This window comes from Anopheles merus, chromosome 3R (genome assembly GCF_017562075.2).
Source record: "Anopheles merus strain MAF chromosome 3R, AmerM5.1, whole genome shotgun sequence".
In the NCBI taxonomy this organism is placed as follows: domain Eukaryota; kingdom Metazoa; phylum Arthropoda; class Insecta; order Diptera; family Culicidae; genus Anopheles; species Anopheles merus.
The window spans coordinates 7,440,683-7,462,898 of record NC_054084.1 but is presented as its reverse complement, the minus strand read 5'-3'; the positions used below and the strand labels follow the sequence as shown (position 1 = coordinate 7,462,898).

General features: G+C 50.1%; 1 protein-coding gene across 8 annotated transcripts in view; it reads left to right on the top strand.

Moving 5' to 3' along the window:
• LOC121596446 (transcription factor hamlet-like) overlaps nt 1-21,676 on the top strand; it is a 93,855-nt gene extending 72,179 nt beyond the window's left edge. For 7 of the 8 annotated variants that reach the window (XM_041921416.1, XM_041921415.1, XM_041921414.1 and 4 more), the window contains 5 exons: nt 3,501-3,825; nt 12,193-12,349; nt 12,681-12,773; nt 17,690-18,976; nt 19,044-21,676. In XM_041921416.1, coding sequence (XP_041777350.1) covers nt 3,501-3,825; nt 12,193-12,349; nt 12,681-12,773; nt 17,690-18,976; nt 19,044-20,375 — 3,194 coding nt within the window. In that variant the 3' untranslated portion in view covers nt 20,376-21,676. The remainder of the gene's footprint in view (nt 1-3,500; nt 3,826-12,192; nt 12,350-12,680; nt 12,774-17,689; nt 18,977-19,043) is intronic. The other variant, XM_041921419.1, reaches the window with a different exon arrangement.
• The last annotated feature ends 540 nt before the right edge of the window (nt 21,677-22,216 follow it).

Genomic DNA, 22,216 nt, shown 5'->3' with positions numbered 1-22,216 from the left:
CCTTCAATTGCATTAAGATGCCATATGGCACACACAAGCATTGAGAGAACTTACAGTTCTCATAAACGTAACGCTTCCTTGGTTGCGATGCGTTATCATTCTTCAGCTCCAAAAATTGTGCTCCTCCACGCAAATTTGAGGTATCTTCAACGGTAGAACGCACCTCGTGGGAAAACCATTTTCCAGTAAGTCACCGCCAGCAACTTGAACCATCTGCGATCGTCCTAGGTCCACTCAAACTTGAAGGAGAAGAAAACGGACGGTGCCATATGACGGTGCTTGCTCTTGCGATGCAAAAGGGGCGCCTCGGTAGACTGGAGAAACTGTCGTAGGGGGTTTGCCCTTATTCATTAAGGAACGTTGCTGGAGGCCCATCTGTTGGAGGTGTTCCATTTTTTTGTGTGTACGTTCTGTGCTGAAGAACGCTATTGCTAATGTTTCTCAGACCAGACCTGAAGTTGCTGGTGCAATATGGTCGCATGAAAATGGTTCTTATTGTGGGAGCATTTCTTTATGGACGAGTTGCGTGGGAAACTTTCGCTAAGGGGTCATATTTTAGGGAAGATGTCTTATGATAAGGTTAAAAAAGTGAGTGAAGATTTGAATTGTGTGTAGCCTACAAGAGTATTACAATGAAAACTTTCATTTCAGTCTAGTAATTATACATAGCTATCGCTCATGAAAGGGAATATTGAACGGAAAACGGAGAATTTGTAATTAAATTAAACGTTAATGTTTCAATCAATTCTTTTAATCGCCTAACACTAATCGAGTCGAAGTTTTTAATCATTCAAACACCGAAAAGGATAGAAACGGATGATCTAGGTCGAAAACGTAGCAACTCCAACAAAAAGCTACCAGCGAGGTCAATTTTCCCGTTCCGCTTACGGAAGCAGCAATTATTTCCATATGGAAATTCGATTCGAGCTGAGCTGCCGCGTTTTTGGCCTGCCTGCTGGTACAGGTGGTAGGAAATCGTGTGCCCATGGTCAACCAGGCTGGATGGCTGGCTGTTACGGTGTTCCAGGGGGCTATTATCCTTTATCATATCGTGCGACACGTTATGATTGTGTGAGCGCAAGTAGGGGAAGCACAGATCGAGAGGTCCTTCGGTCGGCCAACCAAAACAACTCTCGCGCGCACAGGCGGGGGATATTCCTTCCCATCCAACCGTGCACTAATGTGCGTGACTCTCTGTATGTGTGTGTGTGTGTGTGAAGCTTCCTTTTGTTCGTTGTCGCTTCCCGGAGCACCCATCCGAAGCACTTACCAGCTAGGAAGCATGAAAGAGAGAGAGAGAGAGCGAGAGAGAGTGAGGTAGAGAGTGATGTGGACGTTTTAGGGTTCTCCCTCACCTGACGTGACTTATGAGTAGCCGCCCGATACGATTGACTGCGTGTGCAGGTCCTTGCAAAGAGGGGTCCGTGTGGTTTATGCCTCCTGCTTGTGTGTGTGTGTATAAAGCATATGTGACCTGTGGGGGGAAAGGATTTTACGCAAGCGGGTGGAAGCGGAAGCGCATGTGGGGGGAGACATCTAGGACGAGAACTTGCTTTGATGCGACGTTGATTCCGGAAAGTCCAGCAATCGTGCTTGAGGTGAAGACGTGTTCGGATGTTCTTCCGGCAGTTCCGGGAGATCCTCAGAAGCAAGTAATCGTAGTGTCTTCTTGGTGCATCTTCATACTTCACTGTGCGGTGTCCAATTCGTGACGTACAAGTTGTAGTGAAAGGTTAGGAGTGGAAATTTGCAAAGGTCATACCTTGAAGTGAGTATCTTTTTAAAGGCATAGAAACTAAAGCCGTGTGATCTAGAAACCGTGTTCCAAAATCCGTGACCGGTGCTCATTTGTTTTCATTTCGGTGACACGGCTCCACAGCTCCACAGATTGCATTTGCACACTTTTCAGCACATTATCAGCCGCACAAGGATGTGTCATGGCTGAATGGTTCAAGATCTAGCTGAAATATGCAAAAAAAAAAACAATTAGTGCTCGGAATACTCGTACCGAAGACGGCGTTGCAGTAGAAGGGGATGTTTCGCCAGTGTTTTCGGCGCCCCCGAATAAGACAAGACAGAAAAAAAACACTGTCCCTCTCCACGATTCCGGTAATCTTCAATTTTCGAACCGAGTGACGGGTGGCGTCGGCGTACGGCGTTCGGAATCGAAATGATTGATTACAGGCACCCGACCTGACCCCTTGGCTTGGGTGAGCCCGACGAGAGGCGATCTTTGTTTTTTGGATGTCGATTGTCTCGGCTCTGAAGGAGCAACCCGCTGACCCCCCCCCCCTTTCCAGTCCCTTGAAGTTTGGCATCTTCAGTCACTGGGGTAAATGGTGGTGGAACGTTTGCTCAACCTGTGCGCGCATGATGATGACCTCGGCGAAGACATCGTTTGTGTTGGAACGAAATTCCGGGCGGAATGTATGGCATAGATTAGTTTTCGGGGGTCCGTTTGCGGTGTAGTAAATGTGGTTCTGCAATCCTGAGGACTGTGCGGGGTGACCTGCTGGGGTTGGACGTTAGGCAAGGTGGACGTTATGAATGCAGACGCGGTACCGTTAGCGTCGCTGGTAGGATGCTGCCGCTTCTGTCTCTCTGTGTGATCTCACTTCTCTCCCGGGGCACACACGTTTCGGACCAGTGTGACCAGTGCGACCAGTGAATCTGGACACGAAAACCCCGGTCGACTCGGTTGACTGGCGCGCTCACCGATCGCGCGACCATAGCCTCTCTCCACACGATCACCTTCAAAGCGAGCGCGCGTGAATGCGCGGGCTGCCGGGGTCTGAAGAAAAAAGTGATTGATGCGATTCAGTCACCGGTTTGTATCAACAAAACTACTGCTTTTTTGCCTCTTCTGGCGGATAACGGGGGAGAAAAAAGAATGCCCACGAAAGCCTATTGGATCGCTTTGCTTTCCTTTCGCGCTCTCGTGTGTCCTCCGGTGCCTCCGGTTGGGGAGTGGCCGATCCGGGTGTATATCATTGCTTCACATACCGCCGATTTGATCGATTATCTGTCTAGCGATCTTTTGGCCTGCCGAAACTAGCTTCCACAGCTTCTACACAGCAGTGTGCAGTGTCTACCGAATAGATTCGATGTACAAACCATTGGCTTTGGACGGAGCGCTTCTTTTTCGCAGCCGGGCAAAAATAATGCAATGAATGGTACCAAGTCTTACAAACTCCGCTGCAAACAGATAACCCACCACTGCCCGATACACCGTGGTCTCCGTGTGAACAGCGCGTCTTGGGCAGGGCCAGGTCCATTTTTGGACGACACGAGACATTTATCATTATTGCAGCACACTCACGCGGCGATGTTATTTGCAATTGTATCACCAGCTTAATTGTTCACTGGATGTGCTCTTGCGGCCACAATAGAATCCTTTCACCTTTTCACGCGTATGCTAATGAAGTTTTGTATTGTTCTTTCTTCCCTTTTTTTCTCTTCTGCTCCTATTGTTGCCTCGTCGTCATTGCAACATCCCGCAGGCGGTTCCCAGCACAGCGACAACTACGAGGACGAGTACAATACGTCCAACGATCTTGACTCTAGTCACAACAACAAGGAGCAGCACCAGCAGCAGCAGCAGCAGCACCGTCACAACAGTAGCAGCAGCAACAGCAGCGGCAGAAGCAGCAACGGCAGCAGCAGCGGCAACCGGGCGAACGGGCACGGGCCGCACCCGGCAGACGACAGTGGCAACGGAAGCGGTGACCCGCACCATCACGGCGACGTCAAGGAGGAGGACGACGACGAGCACGGTATCGACGCGCGGTGTGTCGTGTGTGATCGCCAGTGTCACGATATTGATCAGTGAGTAGCAGTATGGGCCACACAATTTATTATCATTTTTTTCTACGTTACCGTCACGGCACGGGGAGTTTCACTTTCCGCACGATCTATATACGGGCCAGCCGTGGGCGTGGGTGTACGGTATGACCGCAGGTTCTGCCCTAATGATCGCCCCGGTTCTTAGGTGCGCCCAGGGAATTCAAATCGAATTATTCACCCGAACGCGTGTAGGAGCGAAGATCGATCGAAGCCAGAAGCAAACATTTGTCGGACGGGAAATCAATTTTCCTACCGCGGCCCACCTAGCTGCGGGCGCGTCATTGCTCCCTATGTGAAGTGACCCCTTAGCCAGGAGTTTGTTTTAGCGAGTAATTAATCTTCAACCCCGTGTGTGTGTCATTGTGTTTGTCTTATAGCGTTCCACTCTAGCTGTAGTAACCTTCTCGGTAGTAGAAAAACCAAAACCTTCAACAGAGAGTTAGGGTGCTTGGGCTGGGGTCATCTGATTTCAGAGGATACAAATGTGGCGCTCTGTGCCCCAGCAACTCATGCACCCATGTTTGCATGTGACGGGAGATGTGCCTTCGCTGGCGGGTTTGAAATAATAAATTTGCGTCCACCTACGACTCAATTTGTTTTCTGTCTTCGGGCTGGAGCTTGGAACAATGCTCCGAAGAATGCTGGGCACACAACACAGCACAGCACACCGCTCGTCACCGCGTCGGTTTTGATGGCGCGGGGACGCGGCCACGCAAGATCACGCTAGTGGCCCAGCCGTGGCTTCTACCGGGATCGCTGCCACGGGCAGCTTCGCTCGGGTGGTGCTGGTTTCAGCAACCATAAATCGTCTACAAATGAAATGATATATACCGATGTGCGCATAAAATTATTGCCACGGTTGCAGGTGAAACAGTATCCCGCGTCCGGGTGGCGGCGGCGGCGGCAGCGACAGGGAGAAAGATGCAGCGGAGAATTCTTATTAAGCACATGTATCACGGGATCGTGTGCACACTAGCATTCGGGATTTGAAATTGCTGCGATCGAGTACGATCGAGGGCGAGTCGGGGCGTTACTTTTGCCGTTTGGCGCCATCACACTGCGGCAAGGCATAACGCGCGCGCGTAGACTGGGATAGAAGGAAACCCCGTTTTATGAAAAGCGCATAAACCAACGACTTAAACGACGTTCCTCACGTGCCAAAATGGGTCCCACTGAGTCGGTTTCCTTCACCCCCGGGGACGCATCCATTGCAGTGTTTCCATTCGGAGTGGAATTTAATTTACGGTACACTTCTCCCTACGCTCGTCGTCGTCGTCTGTGCGCATACAGGGATTCTGACGCTTTGCGGAGCCGGTACATGCCGGCGCGGTAGTTTAAAGAGATCGATTATCTTGGGGAATGCGGAACGCACCAACCATCAGCCGGTCGTCCGAACTTACCAAGTCAGTGGCAGAAAGGAAAACGAAAGTTGTGTGTGCTCCAACGGGACAGAGGGATTTAGTTCTGTCTGTCCGCCGCCGCTCGTTGTGTCATCTGGAAGCCGAGGACGTACCTTGGGAGGGACTTGGTGTTGCCGCAAACATTAATTTCTTTATGCACGGCCTCTGGTCGACGTTTAATCAGTGCTATTAGCTCTAAATGGATTAAATTCAGAGCGCGGTTGGATTGAAAGGAGCAAATGAAATGTCGGCCGTTTTGATGGAGTTGTTTGTAGCGTGGCGGTACAGCGATGAGGTCTTTTAGTTGACGCCTGTTTGGAACGGCTCAAGAAGTTGTAGTTGTAGTTGATGTACTTTTGGTGCACACATCCAGTTGATGTTACGGATAAATTACTTGTTTCTGTAAGAGCACCCTTTCTTCGAGGCAGTTGTTCGACTTGATGAAGAACAACTCACTTAAAGAATTTGCTCCAAATAATGCAATGTCTCTGGAAGGCGTCGAAAGTTGCCCCGTTTTCCCAAGGGACACTTTCCGAACCTGTTTGTTCGCGGAGCAAGATCCACTTCTCCCCTACGTGTGTGTGTGTGTTTGTCACAACAGTGTCATCTGTCATCCACGGACATGATCCAGTAGTTTTTACCCCGTTTGGGATGTTTCACCGAAAACCGGGTCGCAAATTATTTCGCTGCAAATACATCAAAACATCAGTCCACCCTCCGGCCCTTTGCACAGCCACAGCTTTGCGCACAAATTGAAATCTGTTTGTGTGAAAATTTTTATGTCAACCACACGGCAAGCGCACGATGTTTAACATGGCACAAGCTGTCCACCGAAGTGTCCGAGCGTGTGTCTGTCCTGGCCGAAAGGGTGGTGTTTAGGTGCAAAGGGGCGCACTTTGTCAACGCGCGTCTGTTTGTGTCAGGTGCACTGTAGTGAGCTTCCCGCACCCAGACCTTTGTGGCACGAAAAGGGGATGGAAGGTAATAATTTATTTGGTTTGTAACAGATTCACGGCACGCAATAATAAGTGACTGATTTGGTGTATGAATAATTGACCACCTTCGGGTACAGAGCGCATTGCGAGAGTCCGCTTCCGTTGGTTGGAGGACCTTAGAGCTCGCTCGCTGTGCAAGGGGGTCCGCTTTTGGTAACATGCTAACAGTAGCCGGGTACACTGAACGGTGCCACCGCGTGACAACAGTGTTGATGGGACCGACACTGTGTTCCGAAGCGTGTCCTGAGCGCGTCCGATGAACGCGTCGGGCTCCCAACAACTGGGCACAGTACATCATCGCAATACAGACTTGATGATGTATTCGGTTCACTAGCTCAATGATGAAACGACCCGGGGTGATGAATATTGCAGCAGTAGCATTACTTTGCTGGGATTGCATTTTAATTACTAGCCGTTCGCTTTTAGATCCCCTTTTCCCACTTGGGATGGGTTGTGGGGAAGTGATTGAGAAATTGGAGCACGGCGTTTAGAGGACGCCGCCGGCCGCACGTGATAAGCGATCTTAATTGAACGGAATATTGTGGTTAAATATTCCGTTCGCACCTTCTCTTACCAGTGGGTCACGGGGGGAAAAAGTGGGCTTCAAACTATCCCCAAAACATCCCCAAACCAGACCCGAAACGCCTTTGAGGTTTCATCGCAATCGAGAAAGTGACAGTGAAAAATGTCTTCATTTGTCCGAGCCCGTGCTAGGTACCGCCTCATCGACGCCTTCCATTTCGAACCGATTTCGTGATCGATCGTCCGAAACACGACCACAGCGCACGGACCGCGCAAACGGAAGTGGCCAAAATGAATCGAAGAAATCAATCAACGCTTCTGCTGGTAGGTATGGTCTTAGCCGCCAGCCAGCAGAACGTAAGCCGCATGCTTGTAATTACGCGCATGTCACTTTCGATCTCGATCTCTCCAGCCGAGCTGGGGATGCGTGAATGGAGGTAGTAGGCGCGCACCTGGTGTCGATTCTTGGGTTTGTTTCTCTCGCTCCGTTGAAGTCGCGAAGCCGTTAAGCTAACCTTTAATAGCGCAGGTCTCGATCGAAAGAGACTCTCGGTTAGTCGGTCAGGGCGGTTCGTATGGGGGTCGTACCCATCGCTAATTACAATCAAGCTTTCCCGTTTCTCCGCACGTACCCGCGTTCGAGGGCAGCATGCGGAGGTTTCTACTAGTTTCCGCTTGACCGCGCTTATCGACCACGATCGATGAGGTGTCCCGGTGGAGAGAGAGAGAGAAGCACCAGCGTTCTATGTGGCACATGTTGAACATTATTATTACGATGATGATGATTTTGTGGTTTCGAGGATCGTGCACGCTCTCCCGCTGGGATGGTTTGGGTGATGTTTTGGGGTCCCCGTGATCGTGCGGGCACGCGCGCTCGCACGCGATTACTTCGCTGCAGCCACGGCGCCCAACGCACCTCGGAGCGGTTTGCACAGGCGAGCACGAGCGGACCAGGCGCCCTGTCATCGGGCGGCCCCCACCGTTTCGGTACAAGGGTCTTATCTGGGCTACTTTATCTCCCTCCGGGGCCGAACTACTTTGCGTCGCACCGTGGCATGAAGCGCCTGTTGAAGAGTTTGAAGTTTGATTAAAAATGTGTCGATCGGCCATGCAGCCAGTCCGCACCGGCGGTGTAGCAATTATAACTCTGCTAGCCGATTGGTAACTTCGATCGGTCGATCGATGTCGTCGGCCAGACAATCTACCACGAGCCGAACAATCGGTCAAATGTCTTCGAACGCTTGGCAAAGGGAATGAGGACGATGTTTAATGATGGCAACCTTACCTAGGCAGACCTAGATGTGTTGCCAGTCGTAGCGCACAAAAAATAAAAAATAAAACAGCAAACACTTAGATGCCGATCTGCACCGGATGTGCATTGGCGCACAAAAGGCCACCTCTTTTCGGAGGACCCATTGTTTAGAGCGCGAACGATGGTGCGGCTGCTTGCGATGGGTTTGAATGTCCGGGTTTTGTAGCCTTCGCCAACTGTCGCACTGTCGCCGGCTGACAGGCTGGCCCAGGCAGCGCCGGTGCAGCCAAGGCGTTTGTGCAAATTATTCACGCCTCTAATTGTTCGCACGTTCGGTTGTGTGTGTGTGCCATGGAGGAGCTGTTTTGCAGCCAGCCTACACACCCAAGTTTCGGGCCACGTCGTCCGGGAGATCCTCGCGAACTCCGTGGCCGTCGCTTGTGTGGCGCGTGACTCCTCCAGCGCTGGAGGTGGCCACACGGTGACATTCAAAGTGCGATATCCAGAAGGATGTCTTTGCTGGGGCGCCCCTGGGGCCGGTCGAGACTAGACGGGTCGTTCGTCGCCGTTCGGTTCGTGGTCGTGATGAGTTATGTGACATTTTCATTAAACGCGAGCGCGCGCGCGCGCGCAAACTCGCAACTCACAACCACTCCGGACGAACTCCGCGGTGGTTAGGGCGAGGTTCGTCTTCTAGCGTGTGCCTTCGAGTACAAAAATGTGCGGGGAGGGTTTTGGGGCTGACTGTGACCACACGCGCGTGTGGGTGGGCCATTGGATGTTAGCAGCTGTCTTGTCTAGGAGGGCCCTCCGACAGTGCCCCGAACGCGCATCGTCTGCGTGTTGCGCCCGATCGAGCGAGTACGCGGTTATAACTTTTTTTGCTCGTTCGTGCTACACAATAATGTACGGTGTGTAGTACATGAGTTTCTTTGGCTGTTGGATTTCTTCCTCCGTCCCCCGAAACAAATTATGTTTTGATCCTCGCGAGGAATGTTGCATTTTATGTCACGTGTCGTATAGTGTGTCAGGGGTGGGTAAATGTCTGAAGGTGAATATATTGGTTCATCGTAGAGCTTGTATGCCTGCAGGAGTTTTAATAGTAGTTGATTACAGTTGTTGTCCATTTTTTTCTTCTAAAACTGCTCTATTTTAAGCTGCTTGGTGTTATGAAACAATACAAAGCAAGCTTCTCGCTTCTACCAGCAAGAATCGCTAGCCAAATCAACATCTTTGCGAACGCTGTTCCCGCCAACTCGGGAAGAAAAAAGGTTTGCTTGTTCTGCTTTGACAGCGATAAGATCAACATGTTTAGAGCATTTCGGAGAACGGAGGTCACCCTTCCCCATCCACTCCCGCTTTTCAACAAAACCGGATGACAGTGGTGACAGTGTCATTGACATGCGACAACCGGAGCCAGAAGGAGGACGAATCGAGTTTCCTGTTTTCGCGCCACCCCCAATCCCCCAAGACACGACAGATCATCAGATGGGAACGAATCTTTGGAAGTTTGCATGTTTAGTGGCGTTGAGAGGAGATTTTCGTCATTCGCTCTGATCACCGGCTTGGCCGGGCTTAAAAAGAAGAGCACCATGTCCACACAGAAAGTGATCTGATGGTGGAGGAGCAGGAGTAGAAGCGAGATCGTTCCTAGACGAAAAGTCTTGTCTAGGAGATGTTGAGCCTTCGTTTTTTTTTTTTTCGTTTGCGATTTGAATTTACCGAAGGTGTTCCCTGCTTGTGAGGTTTCGTACGACTCCGCTGGCCCCCGGCCGGGATGTCTTCTGCGCGTTGTGTGTCTGCGCGGAGGCGTAGGCAACACGTTCAAAGGCAAAGTTTAGCGAACGTCAGAAAAATTCACCATGCCGATCAATCATCCCGCCGGAGTGTGCGGTAGGTAGTAGGCAAACAGTGTGCCGACATTGGGGGGTGGGATGTGCGAGGAACACGCTAGCGGTCGTGTCCCGAGTGCGCGGGGCAGATCGCGCTGATCTTGTTCTTCATTTCCGCCGTCCAGCCGTACCAGGTCCGGCGCAAAACCCGGCGTAGATTTCTAATCTATCGGCCCGGACGACGGGCCGGACGGACGGTCGACATCTTGGCTGCACTGCGCGGTCTATCACTTTCACCTTCGAAAATTTGCCAGCCTTTGCCAAGGGGGAGGATATGTTAGTGGGCGATGCGGGCGCGATAGCTGTCGTTGGAGGGACGTTGAGCGTCCCGATCTCCGCTCTTTCCGTGTTTTCGTGTGCCAAAAGGAGTACGATCGATTGCGATTGGAGTTGATCGATTTCCTTTCGCTTTTTTTTTGCATGTTTCGAGTGAACAACATCCTAGTCGAAGAGAGGCTGGACATGAAGATGGTTGTTATCTGTGGCAATAAAACTGGAGTGCATGTAGGAAGAAACATCCTACAACTATATTTGCTCGAAGCTGTAGCGAAGGAAAGCATGTTTTTGGATCCTTAATTCAACTCTTCTGAAAATCAAACAAACACTTTCAAACAAGAACGCTGTTGTGTGTTTAAAAATGCAACGAACATACTCTGCCACAGTTGTGGAGGGGTGTGATAAGAATCGAAATATCAACACCCATCACACATTGTTCAACTCCACCTTCGGGCACCGATAATGGCTAACTGTGGTCAAATCACCCCCTTTCAATCAACAATGCTACAACAATGATGATGATGATGACATTAGGGTCGTCACTGTCCGCGTCGCACGCTTAAAAGCACCTGCCGTGTGAACATTCAATCGAAGGTAATCCTTTTTAATGATGGGAACCAGCGCAGCCCGTGTTCGTGTTCCATCTCCAGACGGTCGTGTGTCATCCACTCGACCGCAAACACCCGCCGCACAAGCCATCCTTTGCGACATTGTGATGGAAAGCTAGCCTTCGGATAGCATCAGTAAATTAAAATACTCTTCAATTGTGGTTGTTGTGCCACCGTTTTCACTTGTTGTTTCAGTTGGTGATGAATCACAAAGCAGCTCCCTGCGAGTCCTGCTTTGGCCGGCGACCGGGCAGAGGTGTTGTTCTACTGATGAGGTCCACCCGCAATTACGGTTTGCCTCGTTTAGTGAATAATTAACAAATTTCTGTCCCGTGGCTACTTTCCCTCTCAAAGCCTCATCAGAGTAATGAAGTCCAACGTGGGGGTTGATGGGGGCCTTGTGGAATTGATTTTGGGCCGCACGCTCGCACGAGCGGCCAGATAGCCAGAACCTTTACCGAACGATGAACATTCAATTTCTGGTGATTGGTTTGGGGTCTGGGGGAGGTGCGAGAAGCGCGAAGAAGCCCACAACTAATGTTGATGTTATGAAATTTACATATTATGTCGCTTTATGGGCGATGTTGATGTACGCAAATCAGGAATTCGTCCGTCCCTGTGTTGCGTCCCTGTGTTGGAAGGAAGGTTGTGTGGCATTTCCAACACTGCCACGGACGGGTGACGTTTTGGTGAGATCTGCCACCCACTAGTTAATCGAGGAAGCGGGGGGGAAATCATACCGTCGAGGACAAAACGCTACGCCTGCACCAGTGGGTGGACGGACAATAGTGCTTTCGATGGGGGAGCATAACGCGCGTTGAAATTTGTTTGACTGTGTTCCTGTACCGCCTCTCTGATGTAGTGTGGCGTACTTTAGCTTATTTTTTGTCCGATTCCCTCGTGCCATGACGATGATGATGATGATGATGATGAGACTGAGAAATCGTGCACTGGATTATTCATGAATGGGCCTTTTCCTCGGGCTCGTGGCGGGTGTTCTAGGGCGGGCATCCTGGGTCCAATGAGCGGTGGCGTTCAGATTCTGGGCGCACGAGGCGGTAATGGTGATTTATGCTGCCGCTTGCCATTATTCTATCCACCAAAACGCCCACGCACGGTGGCACAAGTCCTCCCGACTTCGCTCCACCTCCACCGGGAAGTGTGGCAGGCTTTTTTTTTTGTGTGTGTCGGCTTGAATATTCATAATCACACTCAAACACACGTCCCTTTGAGGCGTTTATGTTCCGCTGCTTTTGTTGCTGGGCTCGTAGTTTTGACTAATTTTTGATTTCGTAACGATCGGCAAGTTCAGGCATTTTGCGCGCCAGGGAAGGAGGCTTTTGATTGAGCCCGGGAGAAGCGTGTTTGATATTCATGTTTTTGCTGGTTCTTTCTCTTCCACAGGCTCGACGATCATCTCGTGATCTCGCACCATTATCCAAAGGACGCCTACAGGTGTGAGCTTTGTCCGAGAGCGTACAGCTACAGACCGTCGTTGCTTCGTCACCGGGCGATCGTGCACGGCGAGCTAAGGCGCTTTCCGTGCGAAAACTGTCCCAAGGTAAGTAGACAAACGATGTTTCGAGAGTGTGTTTTTTGGTTGTTGTTATTTGTGTTACGTTTCTGTTTTACACTCGTTTTGAGATTGCGCATGAAGGTAACTGAAGAGACTTTTGCGATTGGATGTTCGTTGCTTTCCTACTAATGCCATCCCTAACCTTTACCGATCCTATGCTCTCTAATCGCTCTCTCCCTCCCTCTCTCTTTAATCATTCCTTCTCTCCGGGAGTGCACCGAAGAGGGTGCACATCTGCTCCTTCCCCCCTGTCCTGTGTTGCTGTGTGGTAGCCGTTTCGTTAAAAATGCGATTGTGTAAATTATTTTTCTTCTAGAACGAAGATACCGATGCGAGCACAGCAACAACCCCCAACACTTCCTCATCGAGCGAACTATTCAGTTACCTTCTGCAAGCTCATGATACTAGGGTAAGCGAAATCAACCAAACAATCAACAGCGAAATTGTTCATGATTTTCAACCTGCTGCGGCGCGATCTGCTTGCGGAATTGTGCAAACCCTCGGCTGGGAGAAGAAAGATTTGCTTTATTGCTTTGTTTTGCTGCCCATCTCTGGAATTGTTGCGAGCTGTTCCAATATGTATATGCACACAATGGACCCGTGCAGTGCAACGTTCCTACGGAGATCACGCTGCGGTTGAAGTACTCAGTGCCCCAGTTATGGGCGAAATTGGAATGTAATTCGGGCAAGACCCCTAGACGATAAGCTCTTTCGGGGTTAAATAATCGATATTGCAGAATCGAAACCATAACCTTCCAGGCACTCCAAAGCCCCCGAAGTCATCCCTGAAGCACCCAGAGCTCTTCAAACACACCCCCATGCTTCCATTTCTGCAGGCAGTAATAATCAATGCGCTTGAGCAAACAAAACCTTTTGGCCCGGGTCTGGAAACCTGGGCGCGCGATGTTTTCTTTTGCACCGCGGCGCTCCACTTGTGGCGATCGGAATCGGAAAACGAAATCGCTCGTGCGCGGTGGATGATTTGAAACGAAGCGATTATTATGGATCTGGTGCTCTCGCGGCTCTCGCTAGGAACGGCAGCCGGCCTGTACCTTTTAATGTCTGGAAGATCGATCAAGCCCCCAGTCGAAAGGGGTCGTCGGCACTTGGGCCACCTCTTGGGCTTCTTCGAAGCGACGAGATTTCGTGCTTCGTGTTGATGTCTTTTGGGAAGGCTGTATCTATCTGTCTGTGTGTATGTGTTGTTTGGATAGGGAATAGATCTTCAAGGGGGGGGGGGGGGAGACTAGGGAGGGTCTGTGTGTCGTGGTCGATCCAGTTGACGAAGATGGGGTAATCAATCATCGAAGCGCGAGCAGCTCTAATACACCCGCCGCTCGTTTGCTCGTCCGTGAGCATTCGAGTTTCGGGAGAAAGACTTCGATTGAACTCGATAGATAAGCGCTCGTGACCTAAGGCTCTCCACCGAGGGCGGTAATATTATGGATCTTGTTTGCGCGGGGTGTCTTGCAGCAACCGAAACGCCTATAGGCCCTGCCACCATGCTGCCCCTCGCCCCGGAGGATGTGTACAAGTGACGTGACGGAATTTGACAGTTGCCATCATGATCACGGATTATGCAACCGGTTCGGACTTATTAGCAAATGGTTGGGAGCGCTTCGTTCTACGGGAGATCACGGCAGATGTTAGGTGGGTGTTGTGAAATTCTGAGCTCACCCGCTCGCTAGAACTAGCCAGGGAGCTGGAGATTTTCTATTGGTGGGTCTCATTAATTATTATTAATGATAGCAAGTAGCCCCCGCCTGGCCTGGTTGCGAGTTCTTGGAGGAATTGGACGAAAACTGTTTCGAAAAAGTATTTGGAAATAGAAGCCATTCCACTTCGGCAGCGAAGAACGGTAGTTCGGCGGATACCTGCGGTGAAGATGATGATAAAGCCAGCTAGTAAACAAGATCACCAGTGGCAGCAATTTATTACATTATTCCACCGCTTTGTGTATGCGCCCATTTCCATCGGACTTCGGACATTGTCAATGGGGCTGCACACGTACCTGGCTATTGTTTTTGTGGGCTACTCTCCCTGAGGAAGGACCCGAGTAGGCTTATCTGTTTTGTTTTATTGAGCTAGAACCGAGGCAATAAGAGTGACCACCTACGGTGGCAGTATTTTATTCCCCTCTCTACCCGCTCTAACAAGCCAAGGGCTTGCGGGTGGAATCATGATTTGGAATAAAATTATGATTTTAATCCCCTCGCGTAAGAGAGCACTCCAAACAACTAGACCCCAGACTGGCCCGGAAGATCGATCGATCGCACCCAGATCACCCTTGGTAGGAGGGCTGTTTTCCATTCAATTCACTGCGCTCACGCCAATAGGGCGGTTTGGAGAAACAATGGATTCTGCATGGCTAGAGTACGTTCGCGCAGCGTAATGACTTCGGTAGCGTACACCCGAATGTCCCCCGTTGTTGTTGCGGGAGTCACTGGAAAATGGTTTTCGGTAAGGTAAGGTTTATCTCACCCACCTCCAATATGGATAATCGCGGCCAAGCTTTCATTAAGCGAGCAGCGTTTCCGAAAACGGTTTGCACCACAGCACTTGGGAGTTGGGCAAAAAAGGTCCCAGCAGGGGCGAAATGGAATTAAAATGCTGTGCCCGGTTTCGATGCTGCTTTCGGGGCGATAGACGAAAGCGATTCTCCGGAAGCGATATACATTCCCTGCCTGCCCTTCCAGTGTCGGTCTTACCCGCGGGGATCATCTCCTTCTAAGGCAAGCAGCGTGCGATAGTTGCCTCCAACTGCAAAAATGTTCTCCAACAGGGTACATACACACCCTTTGGAGTTTTGTTTCGATTCTGCTCGTTATCGTTACCCAACTTCCTTACCGAGCTGTTTTCCTCGAACCTCTTACTCGTGTCGCAGGCAGGCGGGCAGACCAATGTATGCAAAAACTAGTGCAACAAACATAAACAATCGTAAACAGTAGAAACGCAAATAGGTAACGCCGTTTGTGTAACCTCTTTTTCTGCGCTCGCCGCCCCCGACGGCATTTTTCCATTTGTGTCGTGTGCACGTGAGCGCTCAGATAGTGCACAAACTTCCGCGTTTGGTGTTTGGAGCCACCACCACAATGACTCGAAAGCCGCATAAAGTATTGCTTCGAAAAATGATTACCTTTCCGATGAGTGTTCATTAAAATAAAATACTCATCAACATGTCTTTTGTGGTGACAGAAAAAAAAAGCTCCATAATATCTCAAAGCGCAAGTGATCAATTGCGTAACAAAGACATCAGTTCCTCTTCCGCTTGCTTGCACAAACAATAATAGGCCTCCCACAGGGAAGGGGGGAATGGCTGGCAGTATCGAGAACCTATCGATTTGATTAAGATACATCGAATCTTACCGATCGATTGCTAACTTCGTTTGCGGTCAGTCTGCAAGCTTACACCACTTGCGTGCAGTCGAGCGGTACACGGGTCGCGGGGTTCGTTGCCACACGTAACAGCACAGCACAGCACGCACCGGACCGACCGACACCCGGTCCTCCGAGATGCCTCCGATTGATCAACAACCAACGGAAAGTGACAGCACGGAACAGAAGCTAAAACCAGAGGCGCCGCCAGCTAGCTGACTTCTAGCCATTTTGATTGGATTGTTTAGTTTTCGCGGTTGCCAGTTACCGCGGCGGTGACTGACGTGAAGGGGTTTAGTTGTGTGTGTGTTTTTTTTGGTGTGTGTATATACCTCTGGTTGTGTGTGGATAAGAAAACCCTAAAGCCGTCCCTTGGAGTGAGTTTTAAGACAAAAAAAGACATCAAGAAACACAGCACCGTTCGTGTTGCATTGTATCCGTGTCCCGCTCCCGCGTATAATGGTGGTGTGTCTCTCGCCATAGTTCTTCGTTTGGTAACCGCAACGCACCGAAACACACACACACACACACACACAGTGATCGCTAAATAGACATTTCCAATCTAATCATTTTGATTTATTTCAATCGGGATAGCGGGTGTAAAAAAACCGGGGGCCGGTGGCTTTTTCCGCGGTTTCTTGGTTACGCAGCTCTCCGTCGTGTCGTTTTGTAGGGAACTGTCAAAAGCGAGGGCTGTCCTGCGAGCTACTGGCTAGATCAACATCCAAATCTCCACTCTCCCTCTCACTAAATATGTGTCTCAACTACACTAGACCGAAAAAAAACAACAACACAGAAAGACTACCGCTGGGCACGCTATGGGGTCTCGATCGGGACTGCCAAATCTGACAGCTGATTTTGCTAATCACATTTATTCTTCGCCGCCTTGATTTGAAAGCAGCGTCGGTCACGCCGGTACTCTCGGCCTACTATTCGGGGGAGTTTTGATTCAATGATTTCAACAGTAACGAGGGAGCGCGCGCGCACACGCGAGAAGCGTCCGATGCGTCCCGTAGTAAAACCAATGGTATTCCTTTCTCCTTTGCCTTTTGTGCGCAACGTGCTGTTGCGGGTGTCCGATTACTGTTGCGTCCGGCCAGTTGCGTGCGTTTTCCAGCGTCCAGGTATTAAGACGATTTGATTCGGTATAGTGCGAGGACTTGGGGATCAGTCTCCGATCAGTCCCCTGTTCTCCAATACCCACATACGCACAGCAGGTAGCTCGTGTTCCTATTCCTTGATTTCTGGGAATTGTACACCGAGGCTTGTACCTTAATAATTGGACGTTTTGCCGTTCCAATTAATGTTAGAGATGGGGCAGAGATGTCTTAAACTGTGGCAGAAAATAAGCTTTACGAGCTTATTCCAAAGCAGTAGTTTCTTAAAATCAATAGCTCACAAACTATTCCGTCGATGACATCATGAGCAGCACGCCTTGACAGCATCCTCCGTCCGTGGCGTGGCGTAACTTTCATTGATGCCGTTTTTAGCTTGCCTTGCCGGCTGCTCTGCTAAATCAAACCACGCCGATGGGAGGAGTAAGTTTTGCTTTTGTTGTCGACTTGTTACCCAGTTCGGGGCGGGTGCACGAAAGCTCACTCGCCGATCACAATCGGCAAAACCATCGTCACGAACTGTCAATCTTGATTAGAATGTGCGGACGAGATAGCAAACAGAAAGGGCTTTGCGGCATAGCAAGCCGCGTAGAAAGGGCTCCGGTCGGTTGTTTCTCTTGTGGCAAGTGTACGATGTAATGGGCGCTGCCCTTTAGGGATGCATTTAATCAAACAAGGGGGGGAATTTTAATTTTTGGTCCAATAATTAAAGTCGATGAAGAAAACACAAGGCAACTTAATCGGTTTCAGTTTTTTCTTCACTAGAAATAAGTTATTTGTTGGACATTAAACTGATCGATTCGCTTCCTTTCCCTTTTCTTCCAATCGCTCGCAGGTTTTTACCGACCCGTCGAACCTTCAGCGCCACATCCGGACGCACCACGTGGGAGCCCGCAGTCACGCGTGTCCAGAGTGTGGCAAGACGTTCGCCACCTCGTCCGGTCTGAAGCAGCACACGCACATCCACTCGTCGGTGAAGCCGTTCCAGTGCGAGGTGTGCTTCAAGTCGTACACCCAGTTCTCCAACCTGTGCCGCCATCGGCGCATGCACGCCGACTGCCAGGTGCAGATAAAGTGTAACAAGTGTGGCGACAGCTTCAGCACTACGACGTCCCTGTCGAAGCATAAGCGATTCTGTGACTCGACCGCCGTTACCCGTGGCTCACTCCATCCCGGAGCTCATCCATCGCAGCTGCGTCATCCACACGACCCCTATCCGCACGGCACACGGTCACATTCGGGTGGCAGTCAGCCCGGTACACCCGGCGGTAGTGCAGGAGCATCAGCAGCAGCAGCAGCAGCAGCAGCAGCAGAAGAACTTCATTCGCTACCACCCGGTATGGCGACGCCACCGAACCCATTCCTGATGTTCCCGGGCGCTCCGTTCTTTGCTCCGGGCTTCCGGCCATACCCCGGAATGCCTGGAATATTCCCACCCGCACCCGGGCAGGTTGCTCAGTTCCCGCTGTCCTTCTTTCCAAAGCCGGCCGGTCCTGGCCCACTGTCTGATCAGGAACGTCGCACACCATCGCCAGCCTCTCGGCATCTCAGTCTGCTCGAAAGCTACGGCCAGCAGTCGATGAAGATCTCTCCGCCGACTGGTGAGGAAGCGACAAACCATCTGCGTCCCTCACCAGCACGTCCAATTCCGGTCAGCTTCAACTCGGCGGCGGCAGCAGTGGCATTGCTTTCGGGATCTCCCGGCCCGTTGATGGGCGGCAATCATAGCCTGCCGGCGACGGAGCCAATGCAGCCCGAACGAGGCACCAATAACAATCACATCAAGGAGAACAACAATCACAATCAAACGAATGGCACTAGTTCCTACGGTGGACAGACACAGCAGCAACAGCACCAGAGACGAACCTCAAGCCGCAGCAGCTCGGTGACTGCTGTGAAGGAGGAATTCCACCGGGAGTCTTCGGATGTTGAAGAAGGAGAGGCTGGTGTTTCTACGATTCGCGTGAAAAATTTCTCCACCCGGTCGAAGAATGCATCGGGAGATTCGAGCAAGTCGCCGGCATTGTCTGAGGATAGAGGTTCAGTCCACCGTCGGAGAAGTCGCACGGTGGAGGATGGTGACACGTCTGAATCTGAGGAGTTTGCTTCTGAAGCCAAGAAGGTATGTTTTCTGTAAAATATATATGATCTTATCACGTTTCTAACATGTTCTGTTTCCTGCTCTTTAGGCAAAGAAAGATGGAAACACTTCTGGTTCCGCTGAGCAACCGTTGGATCTGAGTCTTTCGAAGAAGTCAAAAAACGACGATGAAGATGATGGAGCTGAGGTGGAAGAAGAGAAGGATGCTACCGAGGAGATGGATAACCGTAGCTCCAATCGAAGCCCAACTCCGATCGAAGTGACTAGCCCAAGGTCCACACCGACACCGTCAGTTCCGACGCCCAACTCGTCGGATGTTCCGCACCATGATCTGTCCCTCAGAGCACGTGCCCGCAACAATACTGGATCTTCAATTTCTCCGAAAGCTGCGTCTCCACTAGCAGATGCGTTCACACTACCAAGTCCTTCTCCGTCACTCTCACCACGTCCCTCTCCGTCGCCCTCATCGCCGGGAGCCGGAGTCACCGGTGCCGGAGCGCACCATCAACCCATCTCCTACCCACGACCGATCTACCCGCTTCTTCTCGAAGCCATGTACCACCGTGGACCGGGCGGAATGGGTGGCTTTCAGCGGCCCGCCTTTAACTTCCTGGACTCGTTGGAATCGAACCTAGATCTGCTCAAGCGTAGCCGTCAGTACATGCCCTCGAAAGCGTTTCATCAAGCGGCAATGATGCCACCGGGCTTCGGTGTTGGTGGTGCTGGCCCAGCCGTTCCTGGCAGCGCTGGAGGACCCGTTCCGGCGGGCAAAGTAAAGGATCGGTACTCGTGCAAGTACTGCGGCAAGGTGTTCCCTCGTTCGGCTAACCTTACACGCCATCTGCGTACGCATACGGGCGAACAGCCGTACAAGTGTCGGTACTGTGAGCGTTCTTTCAGCATCTCCAGCAACCTGCAGCGACACGTCCGCAACATCCACAACAAGGAACGTCCGTTTAAATGTCACCTGTGTGAGCGTTGCTTTGGCCAGCAGACGAATCTGGACCGGCATCTGAAGAAGCACGACGCGGATGCGGCCGGGCTTGTGCTGGGTGACTCACCTTCCTCCAACGAAGCGGAACGTGGGGAAGATGTGTTCTTCGATGAGATCCGCTCGTTCATGGGCAAGGTTACGTACTCGGGCCCGACGTCCTTGCTGCCTGCTGGAGCGGGACTTTCCGGAGCTTCTGAGGTGGAACTGACCCTGAAGGGCGATGGAGATGATGGCGAGAGTAGCGTATCGGGAAGACGCCGCTATGCGACTCCATTGGATGTGACGGGCGGTGAGGATGAGGAGGAGGAAGAGGATGAAGATGAGGAGGAGGACGCAGCCAGCTGTGACGGTGAGAGTGATCTGATCAACATCGATTCCGACAAGGATACGATCAATAATAATGACACGATCGAGGTGTCTACCTAAAGATGTAAGGAAAATGTAATACGCACACAGACACACACATACACATAAACACGCATGTAAATAGGCATTCTGGGGGGGGGGGAGCTAATTGGGAGTTTTGCTTTGGATTTGGTTGCAGCCACTAGCAGCAAGCTGGAGCATCAAAAAACGACAAGAATAATCAAACATTAGGCAGTAAGATATGCGGTACACGATGCAACGACGGCGTTTTGAAATAGAAAGTGAATGTATTAGGCTAGAATTTATCTAAAAGATACTGCAAGGATGAAACTGCGTTTAGTTTTCAATTGCTTCTGATTAGAGCGTGAAATCTGCCCGCTTGGGTTGCACTATGGGTTAAATGCACTATTTTTAATTTCTCAATAGTTTACGTGAACACTTCAAAAGGAAGCTACAGTTGAACCAAATATACAATGGAAGCTTAACCAAATGGCAAACGCTGAAGGCAAGGGAGACTGATTCGATGGAGGGATTGGCTTTCCGTGTCAGCAGAACGCCTCTATGGTATTTTAAATTGTACGATAGAAAGGTTGTGGATGCGCGATCGAGTAATTTATTTCTGTCCTATGTTACGAGCTTATTGGTTTTTTCACAAAACAAGTAAATTAGACTAATGCAAAACTAAACAAACACACAAACAAAAAAAACCACTGTGAATATCTTCATAATCAATGAATAGTTAAGCATGGTATAGGTTTATTTGGATTGAATACTGTGCACTGTGGTGCAATTTGAATGTTTTTCAATTTAGTTCAAAATTAGACAAAAAAAGGGGGCAACCACGGCACATAACTCTCCAGTAAATAGAATATAATCTGTAGACAGTAAGCAGCAAATTGTTAGTTAGTTTTAAATTTCTTCTGTAATAAAGCATAGTCACACTGATAATTTAAGTCTTTACACCATTGGAATTCGCTTCACATCAAAGAAATGGAAAGGAAGAATTTGGCGGATTTGTTTTCTACTCTTGTTGCACGGGCATGTACGTTTATCGTGGTAGTAAAAGAAAAGGCTCAGATAATGAAGCTCAAGCTAGAAAAGGAGATATGTAATCAGATAGGAAATATAAGTAAAAATTGATATCAAAGGAAAGCATGGCATGGAAATGAAATGAATAGACGACGAAACCTTTCCCAGTTGGAGGGCAAAAGAAGAAACTCTTCCCGTTTTTCTCAAGCAACGATTTCATTCACGGTCATTATCACTATTGAAGCATATTTTTCCCGTTCCAAAATGTACAATATATCGACTAAAACCATCACCCCAAAAACACACTATCTGAATAAAGCCGATAACTCACAGTTATGTATGAATTTGAGGTGTCGTTGTTGTTGTTTTTGTTCTTTTGTCAATCTGCATTAAACTGTTCGAATTTATTATGCATTTATGAGGCAAGTTGTGTAGAGGAAAAATTAAACATTGGCTCACAATCACAATACATCCTTTAGGCATTAATGCATTACATTGAAGTCTCGTTACCGAAATGACGGGGTGCGTGTTTTTGTCTTTTTGCTGCTGCTGCTACTGAAATGTGAAGCGATTGTGGTGGTGTCGCTTCTGCAGAGTATCCGCGAGTGTGGTGTTTCAACGTTGTCGCGATTCCCGCTGGTGACACCTGATACACCCGTGTACGGTCGCGTAATTGGTTTCTCTTCGCACACTGTCAGCAAACCGTAATTGCACACCTCCGATCGCCCAAGCAGCAGCTGAACCAGCCTGTCGGCATCCTTTGTCTTGATACTCGCCGACGTCGATACGTTTGTACTAAAGCATCGAGCAAAAGCCCTTCTTGGACCGAGGGAGCCGCCGTCCGTCCGGGGGTGATAACGATCGATGCAAAG